Genomic DNA, 25,971 nt, shown 5'->3' on the forward strand with positions numbered 1-25,971 from the left:
CCCCTCGAGGAAGTGACACGTTAGTGCGGTGCATGCTGGTTTGCTGATAGTAAGGCAGGTCAGGCAGAGGAAGGTACCGGGGAAAGGAAGAGTCGCCGCAGCATGACAGCCGCGCCAGTGTGGACCGCTCCGCTGGTGGCTGCAGAGTCTTGATGCCTTCTCAGCAGGTGAGGCGCCTTTTCCAGGATCTAGCGAGGCTGGTGGGGTAACAGGTCTCTCCTCCTTACGCACGATCCTTCTCGGCTCACATGGTACCGAACCGTCGGTTAGAGTTCTTGAATTGCACGGTAAGCGGCAGCAAAAGGGCTAGATAGTTTTCCAGCCGCTGGCTGCAAAAGGGATCAGAGCCGGAGACGGTGATAGAGGGGCCAGGCCCGAAGGAGACGTTCGCACGGGGGAATCCAGTGGATCTCCGAGGATCTGGCGACGAGTCGAACTTCGCCGGCTGTTTTTGCTGCCACTGAGGGGGAGGGCGGCTGCGGCCTGCCCGGTGCCGCCGCCGCTCGCGCTGCGGGAGTCGGCGGCGCCGGGCAGCCACTCTCTCTAGCTAAGGGCTTGGCAGCCGTTTACGGCCGCTGGTTTTGAAGGGCAGTTCCCAGCAGCGCGTTCTTGGATGGTCAAGAAAGACCGCGAGGCGCGAGCCTTTGGTTTTGCGAACGTAAATGGGGATGAGACGCGTGGTCCTGTTCATGGGAGAAGAGAAACTGGGCTTCCAACTTTGTGGGTTCTGTGGGAAAAGTAGAGATTGAGGCCCTCAGTATAAGGTTTATGCTGACAAAAGCGTGTGAGATTCTTTCTCCCCCTCCTCCCAATAAAGGAAGGCACAAAAAGACCGCGGCATACCATAGAGATAACATTTCAAACAAATAGATGCAGTTATAGCAATTGGGTGTCACTAAAGGTGGAGGTGTTGGGGCCTGGTTCTATCATGCTGGCTTTTAAAAACGTATCCTTCCTCTTAAAAATGCTGGGTGGTGTAAGTGGTTAGCTTCTCCATTTTATTTTGAGTGGGTTAGGCTGGGGCAGAGAAATACTGGCTCAAGGGCATCCACTGAGCTTTGTAGCTTTGGTTGGATGCTCTAACCCTACACCACACTGACCATCTTGTGCCTTGTGCACCTATTTGTTTCTTTCGAAAACCCACAGTGTAGTTCTGAGAACTACATCTTCTAAGGCCCTTAATTTCAGTCGTCTTGGAAGAATGTAATTCTGTTTTGGACTACATTGAAAATGCTTTTTTGCTTTGTGTGTGAGTTGGGATGGGTGGACAGCAGGTGCCTTTTTCAGTATTCATTTTTTCCAGCACCTTCCTATATTCCAAGCAAGAAAAAAGGATGGCAACTAATGCTGCTTTTGAATAAGCAGGGACTGAAGACAGTTTTATCACTTCTCTTTAGAATGGTTGCGTTAGTACACTTCCCTGGGGAGAAAATATTAAGGATCTTTTCAAGAGAAGCAAATTCAGGCACAAATAATTGCCTAACTGTCGCTCCCATCTCTGCCATGAGTATTGGGGCTAGGGATTTTCATTTTAGAGCATTTTGTTGTATGAGTCTCTCTTGCATACTATAATCAAGTGAACGGAAACCTCAGAGGCACCAAGCCCTAGCTGTGCCTGTATTGTGCTGAGGCAGACTGTCATCTTGTTGAACTGCTATAACATTTTTCCAAGTGGTGGTACTGAATTTAATTAAATGAAATAGATGTATTTTGTACAACATCAGACACAGTGCCCAATTGGTCTAGACTGTGAAAGCAACTCAATTGAGAGGGATCAGAAAGAGGGATATATCCTGCTCTTGTAGTTCATTTGAGTATATTCATGGGGGCTCAGAGCTGGGTAAGTATACAAGAGATTGAAGCCTTATTTTTTATTATAATGTCACTACAATCCCCGAGGAAGACAGCACAAGACAGTATTACACAATACTCTTAATACTGAACTTGTCCCTTGTGCCTCCAGCTCCCTGCTGCACATTTCACTTGACCCTGAAGCTTTGCCTTAAGAGACAAATTAAACACTTAAGTTCAGTGGTTCCATGATGATCTGTAGCAGAACCAACCATTGGGCTGTCATCTCTTAATGGCTGGATTCTGTTTCTACTGACCCCAGGAACTGCTTCTATTCTTCCTGGTATCTCATTATGCAGAGCCAATGGGATTTGTTTGTGGCATCAAATGTCTTTTTTGAGAGCTAATCTGGGAGTCTTGGGGTCAGAATATTACAAGATAAAGATATAATGGACAAAGAGTTTTGATGAGACAATGGTGGTCTTCAGCGCTCTTAAGAATTGTGATATATTCTATCCTAGTCTCAAGACTGACCAAGAGTGTTGTCATTTTCAGACAATACACTGCTGGCAAACAGATTAGGCATTGTCGAAGGCTTTCACAGCCGGATTCAACTGGTTCTGGTGGGTTTTCCGGGCTGAGTGGCCGTGGTCTGGTGGATCTTGTTCCTAACATTTCGCCTGCATCTGTGGCTGGCATCTTCAGAGGTGTATCACCCTGGGACATGGACAATATATACCCCAAACATTTCCTTCTCTCTGAACACAGTTTGTAACAGACTTCCCTCTGTGATACACCTCTGAAGATGCCAGCCACAGATGCAGGCGAAATGTGAGGAACAAGATCCACCAGACCACGGCCACACAGCCCGGAAAACCCACCAGAACCAGACTAGGCATTCTTATCAATTCCCCTACAGTGATACATTCTTTTTTTCTTGGAAATTTGCCAAAGTTATCTTACCAAGGATATCTTTTGAAACATTATGAGAATGTGTTCATTTGTTTTAGTTTATATTGAATTGCACTAAGGCTATACAAGGCTGTGCATTTATTTATCTGTCATATTTCCGTTATGCCTACAAAACAATTGCTTCTTCAGCCTTTGAGATTACGAGCTGTACCAATGCACAATAGTCTAGCTGATGCTACAGGAGCTTGTTGCTGAATTCTGCAGAAACGTAGAATTCATAAGCATTCTTGCAGTGACTCAGTTTCATCTTTAATGTTTAAGAATCATGCTTGAAAAAGAAAGCCCTGGATAATCTTGCAGTCTGCTCTAATAAATGTTCTCAAACATCTTCACATTCTTCCCAGACTGCCTTGTGAATGTGTTGCTGCTGCTATAATTGAGTATTCAATCTTTTTGTACCATTCAGATGTCTTGCTCTTGCCTAGGTTCTCACAAATTCCTCACATCTTCGGGGAGTATTTATAAGCCCCCCCCCCCCCCCAAGAAACACTGTAGTGTTAATTTTTTCTTTTCTGCTTTTCTCACATTCTTTGCTTTTGTGCTGAAAAACAGACTGCAAGATGAGGCCATTCAGTGGTGCTTTCTGTGATTTTTCATCACCTACATTCTGACAGGTTTATGTCCTACTTGTGTGGTTACTGCTGCTTTGGAATTGTAGGAACAGCAGAATGCAAATGGTAATCCGACAGTTGAGCTTTTTAGAATGCCGCTTGGGTAATATCAATATGTTGGATGTTCACCCTCTCAGCTCCAGGAGAGGGTTTCAGGTTTGTTTAAATGAAAAATGTTGCTCTTCTAGTTCTAACACACATGTGCACACGTACACACACAAGCTTTTTAAATAGAAGTCCTGTGGCACCTTATTCCAGTATAAGCTATTGTGAGCTTCATGCATCTGAAAAAGTGTACATCCATAAAATCTGATAAAAACTCATAAAAGTTCATGCAGAAATAAATTGTGTTATTTTTCAAGACGCCCCTAGATTTTTGTTTGATTTTGCTTCAGCAGACTAACTTGGCTTCTTAGTGTGCTGATGAATTCAGGTGCATGAAGTGCTTCACAATTCTTGACTTCTTAACAATTCTTTGTGGAAAGTCAGGCTGAGGGAAGGGTGGTGGGTCCAAAGGCCATCCAATGACCTTCATGGCCAAATGGGGATTTGAACCTGCATTTCCCACGTCTAAGCACAGGTCCATGACATCCTGGAGTTGCCAAAATTTATATTGGAAATAGTACCTATTTGTTGAAAAGACAATGTGCCTCTGCCCTGCTGCTCCCATAGTTCTCCCTATAGGAAGCAGAATTCTAGTATTGCCTTATAGCAGGTGGAAGAGAAGTATAGGTGAAGATAGCAAAAGAGAAGTGAGATTAGGAATAAAGAGTCTATATTGAGTGACCAATACAATTCTGAAGAGAGCATCTTGACTTCTGGTGTGAGATTTGGCTGCCCGAACTGCTTCAGAGCACAAGTTGATGAGACATAGTTGCTTTGCAATGGGAACTCCTGACAGTTTTAATTTTATTTACAGTCATGCTTCAGGAGAGGGGATTGGACCAGGGATAAAATGCTGGAGGACTGTTTTTCCAAACTAAATTCATATTTTAACTTCTCTAAAGCTACTACTTCTACTTGTAGCTGTTAAGATGCTGGTTTCATCTTTGATCTGGGAACAAGGGACAGCTGGGTGGCCAGAAAGCCCCCCCCCCCCAGTTATTTGCTTCTACCCTTTTCATTCCAATTGCCCATTTAAGAAGAAGGTCTTGTGCCAGAGGGACAAACAGTGATGTAAACTGGCGGAGGGAGAGGTATGGCTATTATCCTCTGTGAGTCCAGCCCTAACTTCCTGCAGACTTCAGTACAATGAAGCAGCCGCAAAGGATGAAGCCCGGCACTGAGGCTGCACCTCAGGTGGAATGCTCTCAAATGGCTTCTACATTTTCTACTATTTCCTGCAATTTACAACGCCGAATTTCATACTCCACGAGACCTTCTGCGCTTACAAAAAAAAGAATTAGAGAGCGTTTCCTTAAGGAGTGGCTCTCTGCAACTTTACCCTATCTGTCTTTACAACCACGGAGGGAATTTCAGCACAGAAGGAGGCAGCCATTTCCCGGCAACAACAGGATCTTTACAACCAGGAATTTCAGCACAGGAGGCAGGCTTTGTATTTCCGGCAACAACGAGATCAGCAAAAAAACTAAGCACAGAAGTGACGAGAGGCAGAAGAGGTAAAGGCGGGAATTTTAAATAGACTAAGGAATAAGGGAATTAAAAAAACCCAGCTCCTTCAAATGCTTTCTTACACCAATTTATGCTCACTTTGCCAACAAGATAGAGTGAGAATACTTCTTTTAAACAGATGCAAATTCTGATTTTTACAAACGCATCTGCCCTATGCTTTACTGAAACGCCTGGCTAAATGAGAGCATTGGAAGTGATAATATGCTGCGTGCATACCCGGGGTTTCAGATATTTACGAATTGCGAACAGGATTGCAGGAATTATCAGGGAAGAAAAAAGGAGGAGGATTATGTATATACGCATCAACAAAAGCTGGTGATCAGGACATAACAATGCAATTCAAAAGATTCTGTGATGAAAACTTGGAGGTCCTTACTTATTAATTGCAAACCCTTTTATTCCCCTCGAGAGATAAATTCAGTTGGTTCTGTTCTTTTTTGGTTTTACGTTCATCCACAAGCGTCTGTAAAAAAAAGGCATTAAGAGACTCCCATAGCCGATCCAGATTATGGAATGGCTGAAGCCAAAATACCCTGATTCACTGGTTATTATGACACTTTGCGGAGATTTCAACAAAGCAAACTTAAGGGAAGAGCTGCCAAAATACGTTAAGCATGTCAACTGTCCCCACCAGAGGCAAGAATATCTTAGACCACTGCTATACAACACTGAAAGATGCTTATCGGTCTTTACCACGAGCAGCTGTAGGCGATTCTGATCATTGCGCTTGATTCACCTTGTAACGCCTGCTTACAAACAAAAGATTTAAAAAACCACAAAACGGCAATAACTAAATCGGTGAGAACTTGGACTGAAGGAGGCAAAGTTAAAGCTGCAGAGCTTGCCTTGACTGTACTAGACTGGAATATTTTTAAAGACACCTCTTTTGCAGATTTGGATGAACTCACCAGAATGCTGTAATATCATATGTGCTCAGCTTCTGCAGCAGAAGATCTTTGTATACCAACCAGGAACTGGCGTATATATAGTAACAACAAACCTTGGTTCACAGCTAAACTTAAAGCAGTTGAAGCCGTTCCAAAGAAGAGGCCTACAGAAGGGTGATAGGAAATATGCAACTGTATAATCAGGCCAGAAATGTATTAACAAAGGAGATCAGAGCAGCAAAACGAAAACTACTCTGAAAAGCTAAAAAATCAGTTTTTTCACCAAACCGGAAACAGCAAACATGTGGAAAACTCTCAAAAAATATCACCTGCGGTTACAGCAAACCACCTTTTCCCAAGCTGAAGGAAATCAGCAATTGGCGAGCTGACCTGAATGTGTTTCTACTGTAGGTTTGAAAACAATCTCACAGTCACCTTTCTCTACAACTTACTCTATCTCCAGAAGCACCAACAATAGCCAAACTTCCTACAACTGAACCCATTTCATTGGGTTTACAACCCCTGGTGATCTCAGAAGGAAGTGCAAAGATCTATTTCCACAGACAACAGAAGCCTGGAAGAAAAGCACCAGGCCCAGACAAGATAACACCTTCTTGCTGTACGCCAAAGTCTGTTGCTGTCCAATGTGGAAACTACCCATTTTCACCCAAATCTTCAACAAAGCGTCACTGAGAGATGTGCTATGTTCCTTCCGCCATTCAAACACTCCCACTATTGCGTCCCAGTGCCGGAAAGAAGCCTTCCATCAAGGAACTGAAGCGACTACAGACCAGTTATCTAACATCTGTAGTTATGAAAACTTTTGAAGGCTAGTGATAGCGTACCATTTGAAAACCATCCATAGGATCCCAATTTGCATACCGGAGCAAAGCAGATGTCGACAGGCGATGCTGTTAATATGGCTTTGCACTATATCCACCACAGCATCTTGAATCGCCAAAGACTAGCTACACTGCAAGGGTCCTCTTTGTTACGACTTTAGTTCAGCATTCAATACTATCGGGCCTTGGGGACATTCTTCTAACCAAACTAAATCAGCTAGCAGTACCTGGTGAGCACATATTTAGCCTTAGGAAGTGGATCACAAGCTTCCTAACAGATAGGGAAACAGCAGGTGAAGCTAAGAAGGGAAAAAATTACATCAGAACACCTGTAAAATGAGCGCAGGGGGGGCCCCCAAGGCTGTGTACTTTCACCACTTCTCTTCTCTCTGTATACCAATGACTGCACATCTCAAGCGATCCATCTGGTAAAATACAGCAATTTGCAGATGATACAACACTGATTGGTCTCATTGGAGAACAACGATCGAGGCATACAGGCGGGAGGTTGAACAACTACAGCACTGCGATGGTGAACACCCACTGGAACAATCTAGAACTGAACACACTTAAGAGCCGGTAGAAATGGTACGGGTAGATTTCAGGAGAAACCACTCCATCCTACCTCCTCTCACAATGCCTAGGCAACACAAGTCATCAACAGTAGAGACCTTTAAGCATTTCTAGGCTCCATCATATCTCATGACCTAAAATACCGGTCACCTAATAGCTCAAAAAATGTCATCAAAAAGCACAACAAAGAATGTTAACACCTTTAGCCAACTCAGGAAGCTTCAAAGCTGCCCAAGGGGCTGCTGATACAGTTCTACTGAAGGAATCATTGGAGTCTGTCATCTGCACCTCTATAACTGTGTGGTTTGGTTACCTGCAATATACCAACAAGATCGACACCAGACTTCAGAGAATAATCAGAACTGCAGAAAAAACAATTGCTGCTAACCTGCTGCTTCCATTGAGGACCTGTATACTGCTGCTGGGTCCAAAAAAAAAAGGGCTGTGAAAATATTTACTGACCCCTCGCATCCCTGGACATAAACTGTTTCAACTCTTACACCCTCTACTTGATCGCTACAGAGCACTGCACGCCAAGACAACTAGACATAAGAACAGTTTTTTTTCCCGAGATGCCATCACTCTATTCCAGGCGAGCAACAAATAATTCCCTGCGATAATGTTAAACTATTTATTTATTATACTTTATTATATAAATTACTGCACTACTTTTTTTTTCATCATTCCCATATTACACCCATCTCCTCCCACTTATGACTGTATGACTATAGCCTGTGCTGACATTTTATTTTATTTTATTTTATTTTATTTTATTTTATGATTTTACATTTTATGTTTTCATTACTACTGATTGTTTCCTGATTGCTTACTAGACCTATATGACAATCATTAAGTGCTGTACCTTATGATTAAGTGCTGTACCTTATGATTCTTGACAAATGTATTTTTCTTTTATGTACACTGAGAGCATATGCACCGGAGACAAATTCCTTGTGTGTCCAATCACACTTGGCCAATAAAGATTCTATTCTATTCTATTCTATTCTATTCTATTCTATTCTATTCTATTCTATTCTATTCTACAAACTATCGCTGGCGTTGACTGTGTGCTCCTTACACTGTTAACTAGATGGTTAGCCTGTCAGGGAGTTAGTACTGCTTTGTAATTCTCAAATTGTCCATTGGATTTTTGACCTTTCTTTGTAAAAAAAGGGGGGGAGAGGTCTTTCATTTTTCTGTCCTTAATTGTTATGCTTCAATAAAACTTCCCCCAAATCTCAATCACAAAAACATCAACGATTGGGAAAAATGGTTTCCTAGAGGATTGTTAAAATTGGTTGTTAAAAGCAAATACAGTACAAAACTCAATACAGTTTTAACTGCCTTTGAGTCTTTTTTGAGGGCAAAGATTAAATTTAATAATATAACTGTAAATAAATTGCCATCCATAGTCATACATTGGCCTTAAATCTTGCAAAGGATACACAAAAATGTTTAAATATTAAAACTCTTAAATTATTCTACTGATTACAGTGGAACTTGGATGCATGGTATAAAACTAATGCACAGATTCATACTAGCTTTTGACAAGAAGTAACAAATCTAGATACTACAAATCCTGCATGTTTTCCCAAGTAGGATAAATAGTATTTACTTAATTACTTACATTATTTAAAACTCAACTTTCTCACTGGCATAATTTTATAATAGGATTCCTTGTTAAAATAGGATTCCTTGTTAAAATAATTCATATTACATAGTTATGAAAAAGTTCCATATACTATACCCTTTCTCAGGGAAAGATGTGTGGAGATGTAGCTCAAACCGCTATATATTCCTGTCTCCCCCTCCTCCCTGAGATTCTCTTTAGATTAAAGTTTGCATTGTTAAACTTTGGTAAAAGATCATGTATAATGCTCCAGACTGCTGTATAGCAGCACTTCTGTTCTGGCCACCATTTTGCGGGCTCCATGCTGCCACGGGAAACAAAATGGTGGATGCAACTGTAGAAAACTACAGCAATGGTAAACATAGCGCCTTAATCGCGTGATAATAGTTTCGACGAAGCTGGCGCGTAAGTAAGCTTCTTTAATCTTTAACGAGAATCTGCCCTACTTTACAATGCAATCGTGCGCTGCTGCAACTTTCTGTGAAGCATGCACGACTGCATTATCATCTTTCCCTGAGAACAGGTATAGATAGTGTTAAGATGCTTACAGAGTAGTTTGTCATTGTCTTCCCCAGTTATCTACAGTTAATCCTCAGCAAGCTCGGTACTCATTTTACCAGCCTTAGAAGGATGAAAGGCTGAATCAACCTTGAGCCAGCTACCCGAAACCAACTTCTGTTGAGTTTGAACTCATGTCGTGAGTTTGCCACTCTGTGCCATGGTGAGATAAGGGCAGCAAGATTTTTAGTTGCCCGGCACTTACTTTTCAAACAAAGTAAGACTTTCTACTGTTTTTCTGTATATTTGTTTGGGCTATGTCCTTGCGGATGACCAAAGCATAGAAACCTATATATTCTTACCTTAACTGTTCTGGACAAAAGTCCGAAGGATTGTATTCAGTCCTGACTCCTCGATTTTTGTCTTAGTGGTGAACACATTTTGCTGCGTTGAATTTCGAAGGCTAATACGCTTCTCCTAGCCTAAGTTCGTTATTACATTTTTCAGGGCTTTTGGTATGTGATGTGTGCAATGCAACCAGTTCAACTATTATATAATTATCTTTTATTCGTGATTCTTGCTGAAAGAGGAGTCAAATGAGGGAGGAGTAGACTTTCCTTTTCAAGAGAAATGTTTATGCCTGCCTGTTCCTGAACATTTTGAATTCTAGAATTCTTGGATTCTTTCCTTCACTTCTCTTCAAGCTGCTGCCCTACCCCAGCAAGTATGACTACTTCTTCTCTGGCATAATTTATGTTTCGTAATATCTACTTTTCATTGTTGTTGCTAATATCTCTGGGGCTTGTGTTACATTTTCAGATCAAGGTTGTGTAGTTGGGATCTCTAAAGAGTGTTTAAGGCACGATTGATCAATGTTAAGTGATCTTGCATATGTGTGAAAGCTTGTGCTGGAATTTTGCCATTGGAGTTCTGCTTTGCTTTGCATAAGCATATTTTCTTATGAACATATTATTTTTCAAGATTAATCCAAGGTCCATGGGTCCAGGATTCTTTCCAAGAATTCCAGTTATCAGGAAGTTTGAATAATCTGCTGGAAGTTTGCCACCAGATAACTGTTCCTAAGACATATGATTTATAAAAAGCTGTGATCTACTCTTCCCTCCCCTAATGGTAGAGGAAATAAGAACTCTTGAATATCTTCATATCACTTCACCAAATGTAATCCTTCTTGAATGGGAAAAATTAGGAACCAGCTCCTGTAATGTGAAGAGCGTGCAAGAGAAGACTTCGTTCCAAATGATCTATGCAGTCCTTAAAATGGATTTCTTGCATTTGTATACATTTTGTATTTTTTGCTCATTTTCAACTGCTACACCTTGCTTTGTTTTTGCTAGAATAAAGAGCTTTAGAGTACTCATTATTTCCTCATTGTAAAATTTGTCTTACATACAGCATAATCATTGCTTAATGGCATCTCTTCACAGTCTGGACTTACAGACTCCCAATGGTCCAACAGATCTTCTCTCACTAGCCAGCGCCATCTGTTTTGCAGTTTCCTTTGTGCCTCAGCAGTAGTGCATGCTTCTTCTGCTTCAGCATGGAGGATTGAGTGAAGTGCTTCCACCTCCTACTAACCAATATATTTTTATTTTGACTTTTAAGGCCTTACACGGCCTGGGACCCTCGTACCTTCAGGACCGCATTACCCCATATGTCCCTACTCGGCCTCTGCGTTTAGCAGAGGCCAATTTGCTGGTGGTCCCCGGCCCCTCAATGATGTGGCTGGCCTCCACTTGGGCCAGGGCCTTTACGCCCCTGGCCCCTGCCTGGTGGAACACTCTTCCTCCAGCTGTCCGGGCCCTGTGGGATCTTAGTGAGTTCCGTAGGGCCTGTAAGACTGAGTTGTTCCACTGGGCTTTTGGAGTGTCCAGCTGCTGATAGGTGCCCCCTTTACTCTCCCATGGGGTCCCTTTGCCATCTAAGGGCCCTAACTTTCTTTCCCCCTCTTTGGGAGGGTTTTAAAATGGGATTTTATTGCTGGACGCTGTTTTATTCTGACCACTGGGTTTTAATTTAATGGGTTTTTATTGTGTGTTTTATGAAGTTATGTTGTTCACCGCCCAAAGCCCTTCGGGGGTAGGGCAGTATAGAAAACCCATAAATAAATAAATAAATAAATAAATAACTAACTAAATAAATAAAAAAATAATCTCTGCATGAGGCACTGGACCTCCATAGAACTGGGGGGGGGGGGGATTAAAATTCCTATGTGGCAACCTTACGTTTTTAGGAATTTTGACAACTAGGAGTTCATGATTGCATCTACCCATGATTACTTGCTGAATTCCATATTAGATGCTTACTTGCCTCAACTCTTGAGACAGTTGGGCCTTACCGTATGGAAGTCAACACTTACTGGTCCGCATTTCTGAGGAATTGTTGGGAACTTCAGATGAAATCTCTGGCAAAGCATCAGATCCTCTCCCCAAGGATGAGTTTGGACAGTCTTCGGAGATTTCAATTGTAGCGGGTTTCAGATGCTCATTACCATTCAATGGCTTTTGGGGGTTGATGGCCTTCACCACAGCAGTGGTCGTACATGGCAGACTGGGAATGCGGACACTGCAGAATTGGTTTCTGCATAAATTCCACCCAGTTCGAGACCACCAATTCCTATATCTCTCAGATCTTGGTTGTGATGGTGTACTCAATGTAATTTTTGAAAGGGGTTCACCTTAGGGCCCCCACATATGGCCTGAAGCTATTTACTGATGCTTCACTACTTGGCTGGTTCGCTCATGTGGTGACTGTTCCATGCAGGAAATTTGGTCTCACTCTGATTTTCTGTTGCACATCTACTCTCATAAGGCTTCCATGAGAAAATCTTATGGAAGCAAGTGAAACGGTTTTTCCCTGTGGGCTGTTGAAATGGAAGGTTGATCTTTGTAAATTTACTGTTGGTCTTTGATAGTAAATTACTGTGTGGTCTTCTGTGCATCCCTCCTTCCCTGCTGTGGACTCTTCCTTCACCACTCTGACACTGGTAGGGGTTAACTTACCTGTCTGAAGAACTTGGTCTGAGGCAGCAGTTGAAGAACAGAGAGGATGGCTCCCTCCCCTTCAGCCCTTGTGACCATTTTGGTGGCCGTTACCATTTTGTGACCATTTTGGCTCCCACCCACGGCTCAAGAGGGAGGGAGCTTTTTGGAGATTGCAGGAACTCAGAGAAAAGCTTGTCACTCTTCTCTGTGGCAGGCCTGTGCATGCATGGTCACTATGTATGCCTGCACAAAAGACCACTTGATGGACAACAGTTACAGGTAAGTGCAATGCTGTTTTGCTGCATTAGGTCTCTTGTGGTCTTGGTACTTTGGAATCCATTTTAGTTAATTGGCCATACTATGAATCATATGTTTTGGTTTCATGCACAACCCTTTTATAGCAATAGAGAACTGTAGATAAACCCTCTTAGCTACCATAACTAGAAAACAGATTGTGTGGTTGATATGGCTGGGGGGCAGGAGTTAAAGTCTAATAACAGCGATGCATACATGTAAAATTATCCTTTGGGGTATGACCTGGAGCCCAGGACGCATGTATGTGTTCTCCTGAATCATGAAAATGATCAGCATATTTGTCATTCATTCCCTTCTTTTCTGTCTATTCTAGGACTTCAACAATGGATTGTATTCAAGTTTGCACTTTTCTCTTGATGCTGATATTATCTAGAGATATCACAGCTGAAAATCAAAACCCAGATTCAGGATTAGAAATCTGTATCCTTTTCTTGTTGTCTGAGTTGTGGCTTTTGAAGGGAGGATATAGGTATGAATGAGTGTGTGTTAATTCAGCAGGATCTCATTTATGATCAATAGGGAAGGGAGAAGAAACTATATTAGATTTGGAAAATATAGATTTATATTTATGTGTGCATATATTGTCAGTGTACACTGATTTTTTTCTTTAATGAGCACATGAACAAATTATATAAGATTGTAAGTACAGACTTTTGACAGCATCCAGAAGTTCATGTTTTCCACTGATTCCACCAGTAACCTTTGAAAAACGTCTGTGTCTAATCCTAAATAAGGCATTAACTGTATTTCCAGGTCTTTCTGTCTAAAGTACAAATGGATAGAAGTGGTTGCCATTAAAGAGGTATTGTTAAGAGCCTGCTTTTCCAAGGTAAGCTACATTCTGTATGATCAGTTCTCTGTTCTTGAGACATCTCTCTTCATGGATCCAAATATCAAATGAGTTTCCCTGTGTTCTCCACTGAGATAGGAAGACATCTTGAAGGCGGGTGATTCCCAATAGGGAGGCAGAAGAAAATGTTCTTAATCTTCCTGTTGGGCGTCACCCCCCTTCAATTCTTTTCCTTCCTCAGATAGGGAGAGCAGGGCTAAAGCTAGGCTCTAACTCTCTGCTGTTTATCTTATCTTTTTTCTCTATTCCTTTAACCTTTCTACATTTACTTTTATCTTTGTTCCCTATTTTCTCATAATCCTACCTCCATTTTTCTCTCTGCTCACCAGAAGACTTAGGGAAGACTTTTATACTGGCCCTTTAAGGCCATGCCAAGGAAAAACATGGGAAACAGAGGTGATTTCCCCACTGAGAAATTAAAGCTGGATACAACCAGGTTTCAAAAGAAACAGCACCTTTTCATTGTGGTTTCTCCCTCCATACCTTGCTGTCTAGCACGGTTTCGAGCAATGCAACACTTCCCACGATTGCGCGATCGAATGCGTGATCTGCTCAGTGGCTCCGTTCTTCCTCATCCTGATTGGCTGTGGCGCTGTGTTGGGGCAGGAATTTTTAAAAAAACTTTTTTTTTGTGCCGCTACATCACCACGCACATACGTAGATAGAATTTCTCTACCTGTGTGGGGAGCAGCTTTCTTCTGATTGGCTATTGTGTTGGAGCGGGAATGATAGCTGTTTTTAGCACTAAGTGGCTTCGACTTTTTTGGCACTCTTTACCCATGCAGCTGCGCTGGCATGAAAGTCTAATTTTAGTGTACAGTTGGCACAGAAATCATATTCCATGCAGCCATGTTTCAACGTGCACAATGCATGCGCAGCCCTTTTTTTGTTTCACGCTGGAGGCGGCTGCCTCCGGCGTGAAACAAAAAAAAGGGCTGCGCATGCATTGTGCACAGCCCACTGCACTCTGCGCTCTGATTGGCTGGAAGGCTTCCCCCTATGGTGGGAAAATAAACCTAGGTTCTGTCCCCTGATCCTCCCCACTGATCCGGCTTCAGCACATGTTTTTTTTGAAAAGGTGCACTTCCATGCAGGTTCTTAAAAAACACATAAGGGGGAGAAGGAGTGCCAGAACCAGGATGAATCCTTACTTGGCAGTTAAGCGGGTGTGTGTGTGTTTCTTGCTGAAACCTTGATATTTCACATGAGCATCACGTGATTAATTGACCATGGGGAATCGACCAGAGCCTTCACTACAGGCAGAAGAGCCTCCCCGCTGTCTTCTGCTCTGAGGAAAAGTGAGCCACCAAGGAGCACTCACTGCCTGGTTACCACTGGCTTGGTCAACCCGCAGGTGGCAACAGCATGGCCCCAAAGGCAAGAGAGGCAGAGAACCCGTGCCAAAAAGAAGCGCTGCATGTCTCCCATGCAGGGAGAAATGACAGGAGCCATCTTGCTGCCTAATACATCGACTTGCACTATTTTAGACCAGGACCACAAGGTGCCATCTTCTTCCAGAAGATCCTGCAGTCCTGCTCCTACTCCTGAGCTTACCAGAGGGACACTGCATGACTTTCTACTCATGACCCTGGGAACGTTACTCAGAGGATCAGAGAGAGCTTATAAGGCAGACCCTGTGGGAAGAGATGGTGGCTGTCTGTCCTAGAGATAGTATATAATCCAGACTTAATGGTAGGTCATCCCCTGTCCCTCCTCTTCTCCCCCTCTACTAATCCCCCAGTGAGAGACCCACAGGGAGGCTGATACCCACAGGGAGAAGCCATCCAGAAGTCTGGGGAAAGATAAACACCTCAGAACTGAAGTGCCATCTGACACTGAGACTGACCTTAGTGAAGGCAATGGAGGGTGGAGGGAGAGTTCATATCGAATGAAGAGACTGCACCTGTTGAATTTCCAGAACAGTCCCTCAATATTTCAAACAGGAAGACCTGCAGGATCTCCTGGTCAAAACCTTAACCACTTTAGACCTGCTGGAAAGGACCCCAAACTAGGAACCCTCCTCTTCCTAACCCCACATTAACAGGCATATTAGAGGGGAATAAAGAGTTCTTCCCCATTTTTGAGGGTTCTGAAAATTTGTTTCCATTTCCTATATTTTTTGAAAAAAACTGAAATGGGCTAAACCCACAACCATTGAGCATTTCCCACCCTTTGTAAAAAAGATGTATGCCTTGCCTGAGTTTGCAAACAGGCTGCTCAAGGCACTCATGATGCATGCTCCAGTAGCTGCCATACAGTCAGGGGGATTAGTCTCAGAAGATGGCAAAGGCTACCTCAGGGACTGAAAAAAGATCTGAATTTGCCCTAAAGAGTGCCCTATAGCTATGTCATAGCTATGGCAGTTGAAGCATTCACTACTGCTTCTATAGTGTCCAGGGTGGCCATAGTCTGGGCACACAAATTACTTCAGCTACTCCCTGACTCCCTGATGCCTTATTGAGGTACTAACCACATTCTGAAAGCCTCTTCTTTTGCAGCTAATGCTAGGCTTGATGCTTTAGTTCTTTTGTTGCGAGCCATGGCATGTTCCCCTGGCACACAGAAATCTGTGGCTGGGGGCTTGGCAAGCGGTTCTTTGTTCGAAAGCCTTTGTGGCTGCTTATCTTTTTCAGGGTGATAGGTTATGGAGCATCATTAGACCAGGTCCTTGTGGAGCCTTGAGATAAAATGAAGGCTATGTCCAAGTACATCTACAGATCTGAGAAGAAGTCTTCCTCTGGCACAAGGGTCAGCAACCTGTGGCTCTCCAGATGTTCATGGACTACAATTCCCATCAGCCCCTGCCAGTATGGCCAATTGAACATCTGGAGAGGTTGCAGACCTCTGCTCTGGCAGTATCTACTCCATGTTCTTCACCTGCCAAAGTGATTGGAGAGCCATTCTGGGTCTGAAAGTCCTGAACAACCTCTGCAAAATGAAGTCTTCATAGCAGTTTTGTAACATGTGGTACTTCTTGTAGTTTTCTGAAGTGACCTATAATGATATATAACAAAAAAGGATAAAATAAATCTACAAACCACACACAATCCAACACAAACTGGAAAAGGTTGAGGAAAAAAGGTAAAAATGTACAAATTAAATCTTGATCATTATACCATTGTATTCGTTTATTGGAAGATTAAATGTATTTTGACTGCTGTCTTGGTCAATAGTCATTTTAACAAAATTCTCTAAATGTATTTGTAGATTAAACTATCTTTAACACAAACCATGTAATAGTTTGCAGTTCCCATGTAGTAGTTTTTGAATGCGATTTTTGGTAAAAAGAACAACACGAGACCTTCTGAGTTCAAGCCATTGGTATGTCCTTGTGAAACTTGATGCAGTGATTAAAAGCCATTGCTGAAGTTACTTTTGGGAATGCATATTTTTGGAGGTACGCAATGTGAAAGGAAAACAACTTGAGAGGATTGTGTTAGGTTGAGAGGTAGGATTTTGGATATTCTGCATGTGTATCCTTAACCCAGGTTGCAGATAAGAAGCTGTTTGAAGTGAAGCGCAAAGACCAGATGAATGCGCTAAAGAACCTCATTGAACTCAACGATGTCAACCAGCAGTACAAGATCATAGACATCATGCTCAAGGGCCTATTCAAAGTAAGCCTTTTCACAACTGAGCAGGATGTTTACTGCTGGAAGTTAACTGAGTAGCCCCCAAAACACTGCTGTGAAGTTAATAGCAATAGTCAGAGCTATCTGGATTAGAGCAGATAGCCCTAACTATGGGACAGGGTGATTCCAGAAAGTTCTGATAGCGGCAGATTTAGGACCCAATACTTTCTCCACACAGCCCTCTTGCATCTGGGTTGGTGGTAGGAGGAATTGGGAAATTGAGAATCTGCCAGTTAGCAATTCCCTAGTGTTTAGTGTATGTTCTGAAGATTAGTGTGGGCCTTACAAAACCATAGGGCAGGGGTGTCCAACTCTGGGGTTTGAGATGTTCATGGACTACAATTCCCATCAACCCTGCTGGCATGGTTGGTCTGTGCTTAAAATTCACTGCAAGTGCTGCCTTACCAATGCTATCTGTGCATAATAGTATGTGGGAGGCTGCTTACATTGTCTGTTTCATAAAGGAGGGCCATTCTCTAAAAATTTGCTAGGGAATGGATCTGAGGGGTCCCGTCCCCCCCTGAAGTGACAGTGAGTGTTTTTTGTTTAGACTAAAGTTGGGTGTCTGAGTTTAAGCAAATAAAGAAGGTATTGAGCTGGCATTTGACAGGTTTGTAAATTAAGAGCTATATACCATGCTAGCACAGCTGGAACTTTGGTTGGATTGTGTTATGGTGGACTTAGCATCATAAGAAGAAGGTAATCAAGGCTATTTTCATTTGCCAGTTTTCTTTGGCCCCTGTCTGCTTGGTCAACAAGTTCAGTTTCCAGGATCATTTGCTTGGGAAACCCCCCCCCCCAAACAAACAAACAAACAAAACAAAACAACAACAACCCCAAGAGGAGTGCTGGAGGGGACTGAAAAGGAGGATTTTTGGCACTGGAGTTGGGGGGAAGGTGCTTTTGGCAGGAGCAGAAGTAAGCTGGAATTACTTTGTTTTGCAATGTGCAGGTACTTGAAGATTCACGGGCAATACTTATCGCAGCAGACATCCCGCCAGATGGGCCTTTCCCTCAGGATGAGAAGCTGAAGGATGGTGGGTTTTTTTCCTTCTAAAGCCTAGTTTCCCCTTCCATCATTATGTATCCCTTTAAGCCTGCAACTGTGAGCAGCTATTGCATTACAGCTCCCTTGCCTTTTTAGCTCCTTTTCCTCAGCCACCCCTGTCACTTCTGTTCTTGTGTGTCATCATTTCTGATATTTGTAAAGGTCTTGAGATGGGAATGGAGCCAAGTGGGGCTGCATAGCATATGGTACATGAAGCAGAACAGAATCTGGCTATTCCTCCTGTTAATGCAATGGAAAATTATTGCTTTTGGACTGGGCTAGTATTGTTGATTAGGGAGGGTGTGGGTTGCATGAGCCTGGTACCTTGGTGTTCGGATCCTGATAAAAATCTCTATGCCACATGCTGCAGGGATGTCAGCACTGTATGCTATATGCATGAAGATGTCAACCTCAGAAGAAAATGAGCAGATTTGTAAACTGAAAGGCAGATACTTAAAGGCTCTTTTAATGATGGTAAAAATAAGCAGTAGCTAAGGAAGTCCATATTGTTCAGCCACAAAACTGTGGTGCCATTTACCCATGAAAGCATTTTAAAAAGCAACATGCTAAAAATCCTTTAAAAATGAACAAGCCCTCAAATAGTGGCTCTATAAAGTGTGCCCTTCCCACAAAAGACTTTTAAAAAACTGCAATAAGGAAAGGAGAAAATTTGTGTTTTTTATGGCAGGCAGATGTGGAGTTATGATGAGTGGCAATAGTTGCATTTATTCTCATGGTAATATAGCCCCCCCCCCTTTTTTTTAAAAAGCAAGTTTCAGGCCTCTTGACTGAAGAAACAAACATTCCACTTATTTTTGTGCATGACATTTGTCTGCCTGTTTCCATGTCACAGAAAGTGTTTGTGATCATTACAGATTTTTTTAAAAGGAACTCCTTATTTTCAATATTTATTAGAGATGTTGCTATTAACTGAAGTATGGAAACTAGTAACTGGTCTCTCCCCTTGCTCCCCATTCCATTTCTCAAGTTATTTTTATCATCCATGAGACCTTTAGAGACCCTTAAATACCACTTCTGGTTCCGAGACAAATATTGACTGTAGCCACATACAGTCAATTTATCCTGTAATGCAAGAAATTTTAACTTTTAAAACTTTGTCCTTTGAACAAATAAATGCAAAAATAGTGTTTGCTTGAATAAGATTGCTGGTTTCCAGCCTAACTTTTTTCCCCCGCCTGTGACATATAACTCACCAGTTTGGGATGTGAGCATTTGAAATAGTTTCGCTAAGACTTCTCTTTTCAAATGTTATCTACACAAGATTGCACTCTCTTACTTGGGGTAGCTTAATCTGGAGTAGTTAAAATATGCTAACAGAACTTTTCCACACGTGACAATGTATGGAAGTCCTTGTATTATTGTGGCTGCCAATACAGGGTGGGGACACATGGGCTTCCAGATAGAGGGTTTTTCTATATTCTTCCTCATCTAGTTTTCATGGTGCCCTTGCATGTCACTTTTCCAAGGTTGGTTTTTTTAAAGGTAATTGATATGCCGATAATTGATAATAGTATCTTGGTATGACAATTACCAATTGTTAAAATAAAACTTTCAAAAAGGGTCCCTGGGATGGTGTGGGAGAGGCTTCTGTGATGACCAGGGAAAAGAAAATGGCTGTTGTGTGGGAAGGACCTAGAAAATCTGGTATTTCATGCCCACATAACTGCCAGCCTGGGTTTATTTCTACCTTTTCCAAAACATTGAGCAAAACAGGTTTGGCAAAGACTGCAGATAAGTCGAGGAAAACAGAAGTGGGGCATGAAAGCACCATGTTGCTGGGGGGAAACACCTGCTTCCAAGTAGCATCCAAGCCAAAGAATGCATGGGCAAGTGACCACAGTTGCTACTGTAGATTAAAATCCCTATTGTTGCTCCTACAAGTGCAGGGTACAGGAAAATGTTTAATTAATTCCTGAAGAGAGAAAAAAGGTTACTTAAAGTCTTTTTTGTGCCGTCAAGTCACAGCTGACTTATGGTGACCCTATGGGGATTTCAAGGCAAGAGACGTTCAGAGGAGGTTTGCTATTGCCTGCCTCAGCATAGAAACCCAGGACTTCCTTGGTGGTCTCCCATCCAAATACTAAGAAGGGCTGACCCTCCTTAGTTTCTAAGATCTGATGAGATCAGGCTAGTCTTGGGCTATCCAGGTCAGGGGATTTAAAATCTGCTAAAAAGTCAATCATCTGCTCTGAAATTTTGGGTTCCAGGAGACAAGGGACTGGTTTGATGTCTACCAGTGAGAGTGTGTTCTTATTTTTTCTCTCATTTATTCTTTCTCTTAGCATATTCCCATGTGGTAGAGAACACAGCTTTTTTTGGTGATGTAGTCCTGCGCTTTCCCAAGATAGTACACCATTACTTTGACCGCAACTCCAACTGGAACAACCTGATCCGCTGGGGAATTGGCTTTTGCAACCAGTCAGGTGTATTTGATCAAGGTGCCCACTCACAAGTACTAGGACTGGTAAGGCAGTGTGGTGGGTGGGTTTCTTTTGTCTATCATTTATTCTGTTAGGATGGATAGCAAGTAGGAGCTACTGGAAGTGAGCATAGATCCTGGCTTGCAGAAATTACCATATATACTCGTGTATAAGCTGACCCGTGTATAAGCAGAGGCACCTAATTTTACTGATCAAACCTGGGAAAACTTATTGACTCAGGTATAAGCTGAGGGTGAGGAAGGGAGAGGGCGCTCCTTATTTGGGCAGTGACATCAGGGGGAGTCACTGCCCAAATATGGAGCTCCCTCTGCCTGCCGGCTAGCTGGGCTTTGTCAAACCCAGGGGCAGGCAGAGGGAGCTCCTTATTTGGGCAGTGACTTCCCCTGATGTCACTGCCCAAATAAGGAGCTCCCTCTACCACCCCGGGTTTGACAAAGCCCAGCTAGCCAGGGTGCCTCGGGGTTCCCCCTTCACCCTCCAAAAGGGCAGCAACAAGCAGCTTCCAGGCGGCAGGGAGGTTGTCCCGCCCCGCCCCCAGCCTCCTTGTGATGGATAGAAAATGGTGACTCGTGTATAAGCCGAGGGGGCTTTTCTCAGCCTTTAAACAGGGCTGAAAAACTTGGCTTATATGCGAGTATATACGGTAGACAAAGGAATATGAGTGGAGGAGAATAAAGACTCAAATGCTACTTCCAATATTCTGGAATTCGTACATGGAAAAAACACAGCAGTGGCGTAGTGGTTAAGAGCAGGTGCACTCTAATCTGGAGAACCGGGTTTGATTCCCCACTCTGCCACTTGAGCTGTGGAGGCTTATCTGGGGAACTCAATTAGCCTGTGCACTCCAACACCCACCAGTTGGGTTACCTTGGGTTTGTCACAGTTCTTTGGAGCTCTCTCAGCCCCACCCATCTATGTGCTGATCATACAAATGCCTGAATTTTGTGGGTGTAGCCTCTGTTTGTCCCTGATAATATATTCAGCTGGTGGTTAAATCGCAGAGTAGTGTGAGAGAGTAGTGTGAGTGTAACCCCTTCGCCACATGGGATCATGCAAAATCTTGATTTGGAGGGAAGGGATAGCATTTCTCACATTTTGGGGGTTTGCACTGATGCACCAAATTAAGATTGCAGGACACTTAAAGGATTAAAGGTCTGGGAAGAAGAAGATTATATAGATAGGAATGAAATTGATCTTTGGTATTTTGATTTACTTTCCTCTGCAGATGGCTCAGGAACTGGGAATTAGTGAGAAATCTCCAGACTACCGGAACCCCTTTAAAACAGACCATTCTGAAGTAAGAATATAAACTAAGAGTCAGTTATTACATTTTTCTTTTTCTGATTACCTAGTTTTGGGAAATAAACGTTTGAGAATGCCAGAAAAATGCCAGATCCAGTACAGCATTTCCATGAGTGCAAATATTTCCACATGCAAAGCATGACTTTTCCAGTTTCCTTCTCCTGCAGCAGCCTGAAATGCCTCCCAAAATATTGTTCCTAAAGTAAAGGGGCTACTGCAGGTGGAGGAAGTCACAGAAGTCATTCTCTGAAAGCAGAAGGCTTTGTGTTTTTGGTAACACTGTACGGGATCCAATGCAACATACCAACCCTGCGCAACCAGCTAAATGCATGGTCCCTTCCATGTTCAGCTGGACTGGGATTGTCCCATCCAAAGAGGAACCTTCAAAGGAAAGCATTGTGACTATAATCTGTGTATTTGTTCCTTCAGACTTGACAATCCACCATTGCTTCTGAATACAAGAAGTCACTGCATGCTCAGCTTAGCTTCATAGTGTCATCTCATCTGAATCTATTGTCAGGGGCCCAGTTAGTTTATTTTCTTATTGGATGGGTGCTGCGTGCTGTGTTTTGGCAAATACATATGCCACTTTCAGTCTTCAGCAGATGGCTGTAGAAACCTAGTTTTGAAGCATTCAGTCAGCATTTGTTCTGTTAGGGCACGTTTGAGATAAGGGGTTGTAATTTATCATCCTCTTGCAGAGAAGCAGCTGAGGTATTTGGCCAAAGTTGTACAGATGCTCTGTGACAGGATAAAATGTTGGTGGCAGAATCTCAGGCTGTATTTTATTATATGCCCTGTTGAGTGGCTCTTTTTCACCTAAAGCTCCTTTTCACCTAAAGTTTTCCCCTCATGTCCCTGAGTCAGTTTTTCTACCCAGATGATATTAACACACATGCTTGGTTTTGCAGTTCTCAAAAGTGTGCATTTTTGTCTGCAGAGATAACATGCTTCTTCTGCACAGTAAAAATGTCATCTTAACCAGAAAACTATCTTTAGATAGATTTTTCCTCAAAAAGCATTTTATGTCCATTTTTTGTCTTGAACTGAAAGAAACATGAAGAAAGCAAGAGGTATTTTCATACGCAGGCGTAGTGCTGTATTTGTGCCTCCTGGAGGTCACAAAAATGATGGAGCTATAAACTAGTCCAGGCTACTATAACTTTGCACAAAGCTGGAGGGAAAAAATGATCTCCATGCCCATCTGACCGGACTGAGTTTCATTCCTTTCGTTCTCAGTTTTTCCCCAGCGCAGACACATTCCAGAAGGCTCTCCGGGAGGAAGAGAAGCGAAGAAAAAAAGAGGAGAAGCGCAAGGAGATCCGCAAGGGCCCCCGCATCTCACGCTCACAGTCTGAACTATAATGCTGCTTGCCTGTCTTTGCTGTTGTGCCCGTCCTGGCAGGAATCAGAGCAGCCAAAAAAGGAACCTCCCAGCCCCTTTGAGACCTCAGGAAAATGTTTGGAAAGTGGATGACTTTGCTCGTCAGGTTTTGGAGGTTTCTTCTTTTAAACAGCTGTTTTGACAACTACTGAGTTCAGCCCTGAGACATGCCCAGATGAAGAGGATGGTCTTTGAGCACATGCTTCTTTGGTGGAAAAACTTTTCCTAGTAACAGGAATTATAGGTTTGTCAGAGACCATTCCTAGTGTCTCTGTGCATCTTTGTTCCCTGTGGCTTTACTGTCGGTAATGCTAAAAATGCTTTGGGGAGGGGTATGGGAGCAAGGAATTTTTTTTAATGGTACATGCCATTTTTGGCATTCATAGCACAGAATGTTGTGTATTATTATGCAGTCAGGAGGGCAGTGTGACTTGTGTAGCTACACCAGATGTTTCTCTGGAAAGCAAATTTACCAGAAGGAGCTAAGAATTCTGGTAGAATTGCAGATTTCTTGGGAATTGTTATTTACTGGTACTTTATTAAATTCTCATCCTTTGAATGTCAGAAATGTAACAGGGAAACATCAAAGAGGTGCTGCTTCTTCAATGTCTGTCTTCAGATTCCTCCTGGTTCTATGAAATCTCTTTCTTGCCAAAGCCTTCCTTGGCTGATAGTCACAAGACTATTAAACCATAAACCTGAAAAGGAAAAGAATGTTAATTTATCTTGAGAAACTGGGCATCCTGCACATGTTCAAGGGAACAAAGCACTGCGATTAAGTGCTTATAGCCTGTGGGTTTGTACAAGCTGGTTCAGTTGATACTGAGTCTCAACACAGCCACTAGTACTCCCACCTTTTAATAAACCATATTATTGTCAGTGCACAATAAAAAAAAATCATTGCCAATTATTTCATTTCCCTTTCTTATGGCAAAGGGAAGCTTGTGTCTCTGTATGTGAGACACAAAGCAAAACAGAGAGCATTGGCTATTTTAAATTGCTGGGAGATTTCTTCCGTTGCTGTTGTTTAGTGGTTAAAGAATGGACGCTACTCTTTCTCGACTGCTTGTTCGCTTCTTTCTACTAGATTCCCTTCCCACTGTTTTTTGATAGTTTTGATGAGATGGTGTTGGCCATTATTTTGAGTTGCTACATGAAGAAATACCAGCGTTCTAACATAGCTGGGATGGGGGTGGGGTGGGGCAGAAAGACTGATAATGTGATGTTGACCCTTTTAAAGCTTTCCTTCTCTTCCTCCAGTGGTAAGAACCTTGCCACAGTGGCATCTTTATCACATGATCAGTGAAGAATTTGGAAGGCATCTCTTCACAAGTGTACTGCCTTATTTCTCCACAGGAACAAGCTGCCTTTTCTCTCTTTGATCTTTTTAAGCATTCTGTGGAGGCTTGTACCTAGAGCCAAGATTGTTTCAGACTCAAGTATTCTTGTTGGTTTTACAGTATATGTCAGCTGGCATTGTCAGGGTTCATGGTCAATGTTCTTCTTCCAAACCATATTTTAGTAAATGTCGGACCACATTATGGTTTCACACACAGGCACAAAGTAGGCATTCAGCACAGAACCACAGCACTTTTTGTGCGGTTTGGCACAAAAAGTAGCTTTTGTTCAGCATTGGGATTGATTCATACCAGCAGCTCTTGCTCTCACTGTCTCTGAATAGCTCGATGGAGTATTGTATTTCACCTAGTTATGATGTCTCCTTGATGTTATGAGAAGCAGTAGAACTTGGCATGTTAATTGCATCAGTTAATAATGGTTTTGGAGTTTTTTTCAACCTTTGACTAAATTTCACAGTTCTGCAGTGTGGCTTGTTCTTGCCTGTGGAAGATTATTTTATGTGGGAGAGGAGGTTTTATTTCTAGGGGACATTGTAGTTAGATTTGCTGCCTCCAGTCCGGTTTACAGTGCCAGGAAATGAGAAGATCTCTATTTTCTAACCAGAGAACCAGTTATGCTTGATTTGTTCTCGTATATGTACTTAAAGAGAAATAGGACCTTGCTTTTCTTGAATAAAACTAAAGTTTGAAAGAAGCCATAATATCTCTGTCACTTAATCATGAAATGTTTGGGTACTTAATTGTGGATGATTCCACACTTTTTCACAATCAAGTCATTGTTCTGGCAGGAGCAGCATGTGGAATAACAGAGGTAGTGCCACATGTTGGTGTATATTGTGCTTTTGAAATAATTTATTTTCTAGATTTTTCCATTCCCAAAGGCAGTTCTATTCTGCTTAGTTACTTATAGCACAATCTAGTTTGGCTGTGTCCGGACTGGGCGTTGCCATCACCAGGAAATTCAAGAGAACATATGAACAATACAAGCTATTACACACCAGTTCAGGTAAACATCATTTGAGAGATAGTGATAAAAAAGCAATCAATTGCTCCTCAGTCATTTCTTCTTTCTTTTTTTCTCATCAAGCCATAGCTGACTTATGGCAGCCCTGTGGAGTTTTCAAGGCAAGAGATGTACAGATCTGCATCATGACCCTGGACTTTCTTGGTGGTCTCCCATCC

At 42.5% G+C, this 25,971-nt stretch overlaps 1 protein-coding gene across 1 annotated transcript; it reads left to right on the forward strand.

Annotated features, from left to right (window-relative positions):
* Positions 1 to 33: 33 nt before the first annotated feature.
* On the forward strand, positions 34 to 25,483 carry CCDC134 (coiled-coil domain containing 134). Its single transcript, XM_048501381.1, has 7 exons — positions 34 to 167; positions 13,067 to 13,173; positions 17,099 to 17,220; positions 18,188 to 18,272; positions 20,587 to 20,768; positions 21,971 to 22,042; positions 23,287 to 25,483. Exons 2-7 carry the CDS (start codon positions 13,077 to 13,079, stop codon positions 23,410 to 23,412), a joined length of 684 nt encoding a protein of 227 aa, XP_048357338.1. The 5' UTR covers positions 34 to 167; positions 13,067 to 13,076; the 3' UTR covers positions 23,413 to 25,483.
* The last annotated feature ends 488 nt before the right edge of the window (positions 25,484 to 25,971 follow it).

Source organism: Sphaerodactylus townsendi, linkage group LG06 (genome assembly GCF_021028975.2).
Source record: "Sphaerodactylus townsendi isolate TG3544 linkage group LG06, MPM_Stown_v2.3, whole genome shotgun sequence".
Classification (NCBI taxonomy): Eukaryota; Metazoa; Chordata; class Lepidosauria; order Squamata; family Sphaerodactylidae; genus Sphaerodactylus; species Sphaerodactylus townsendi.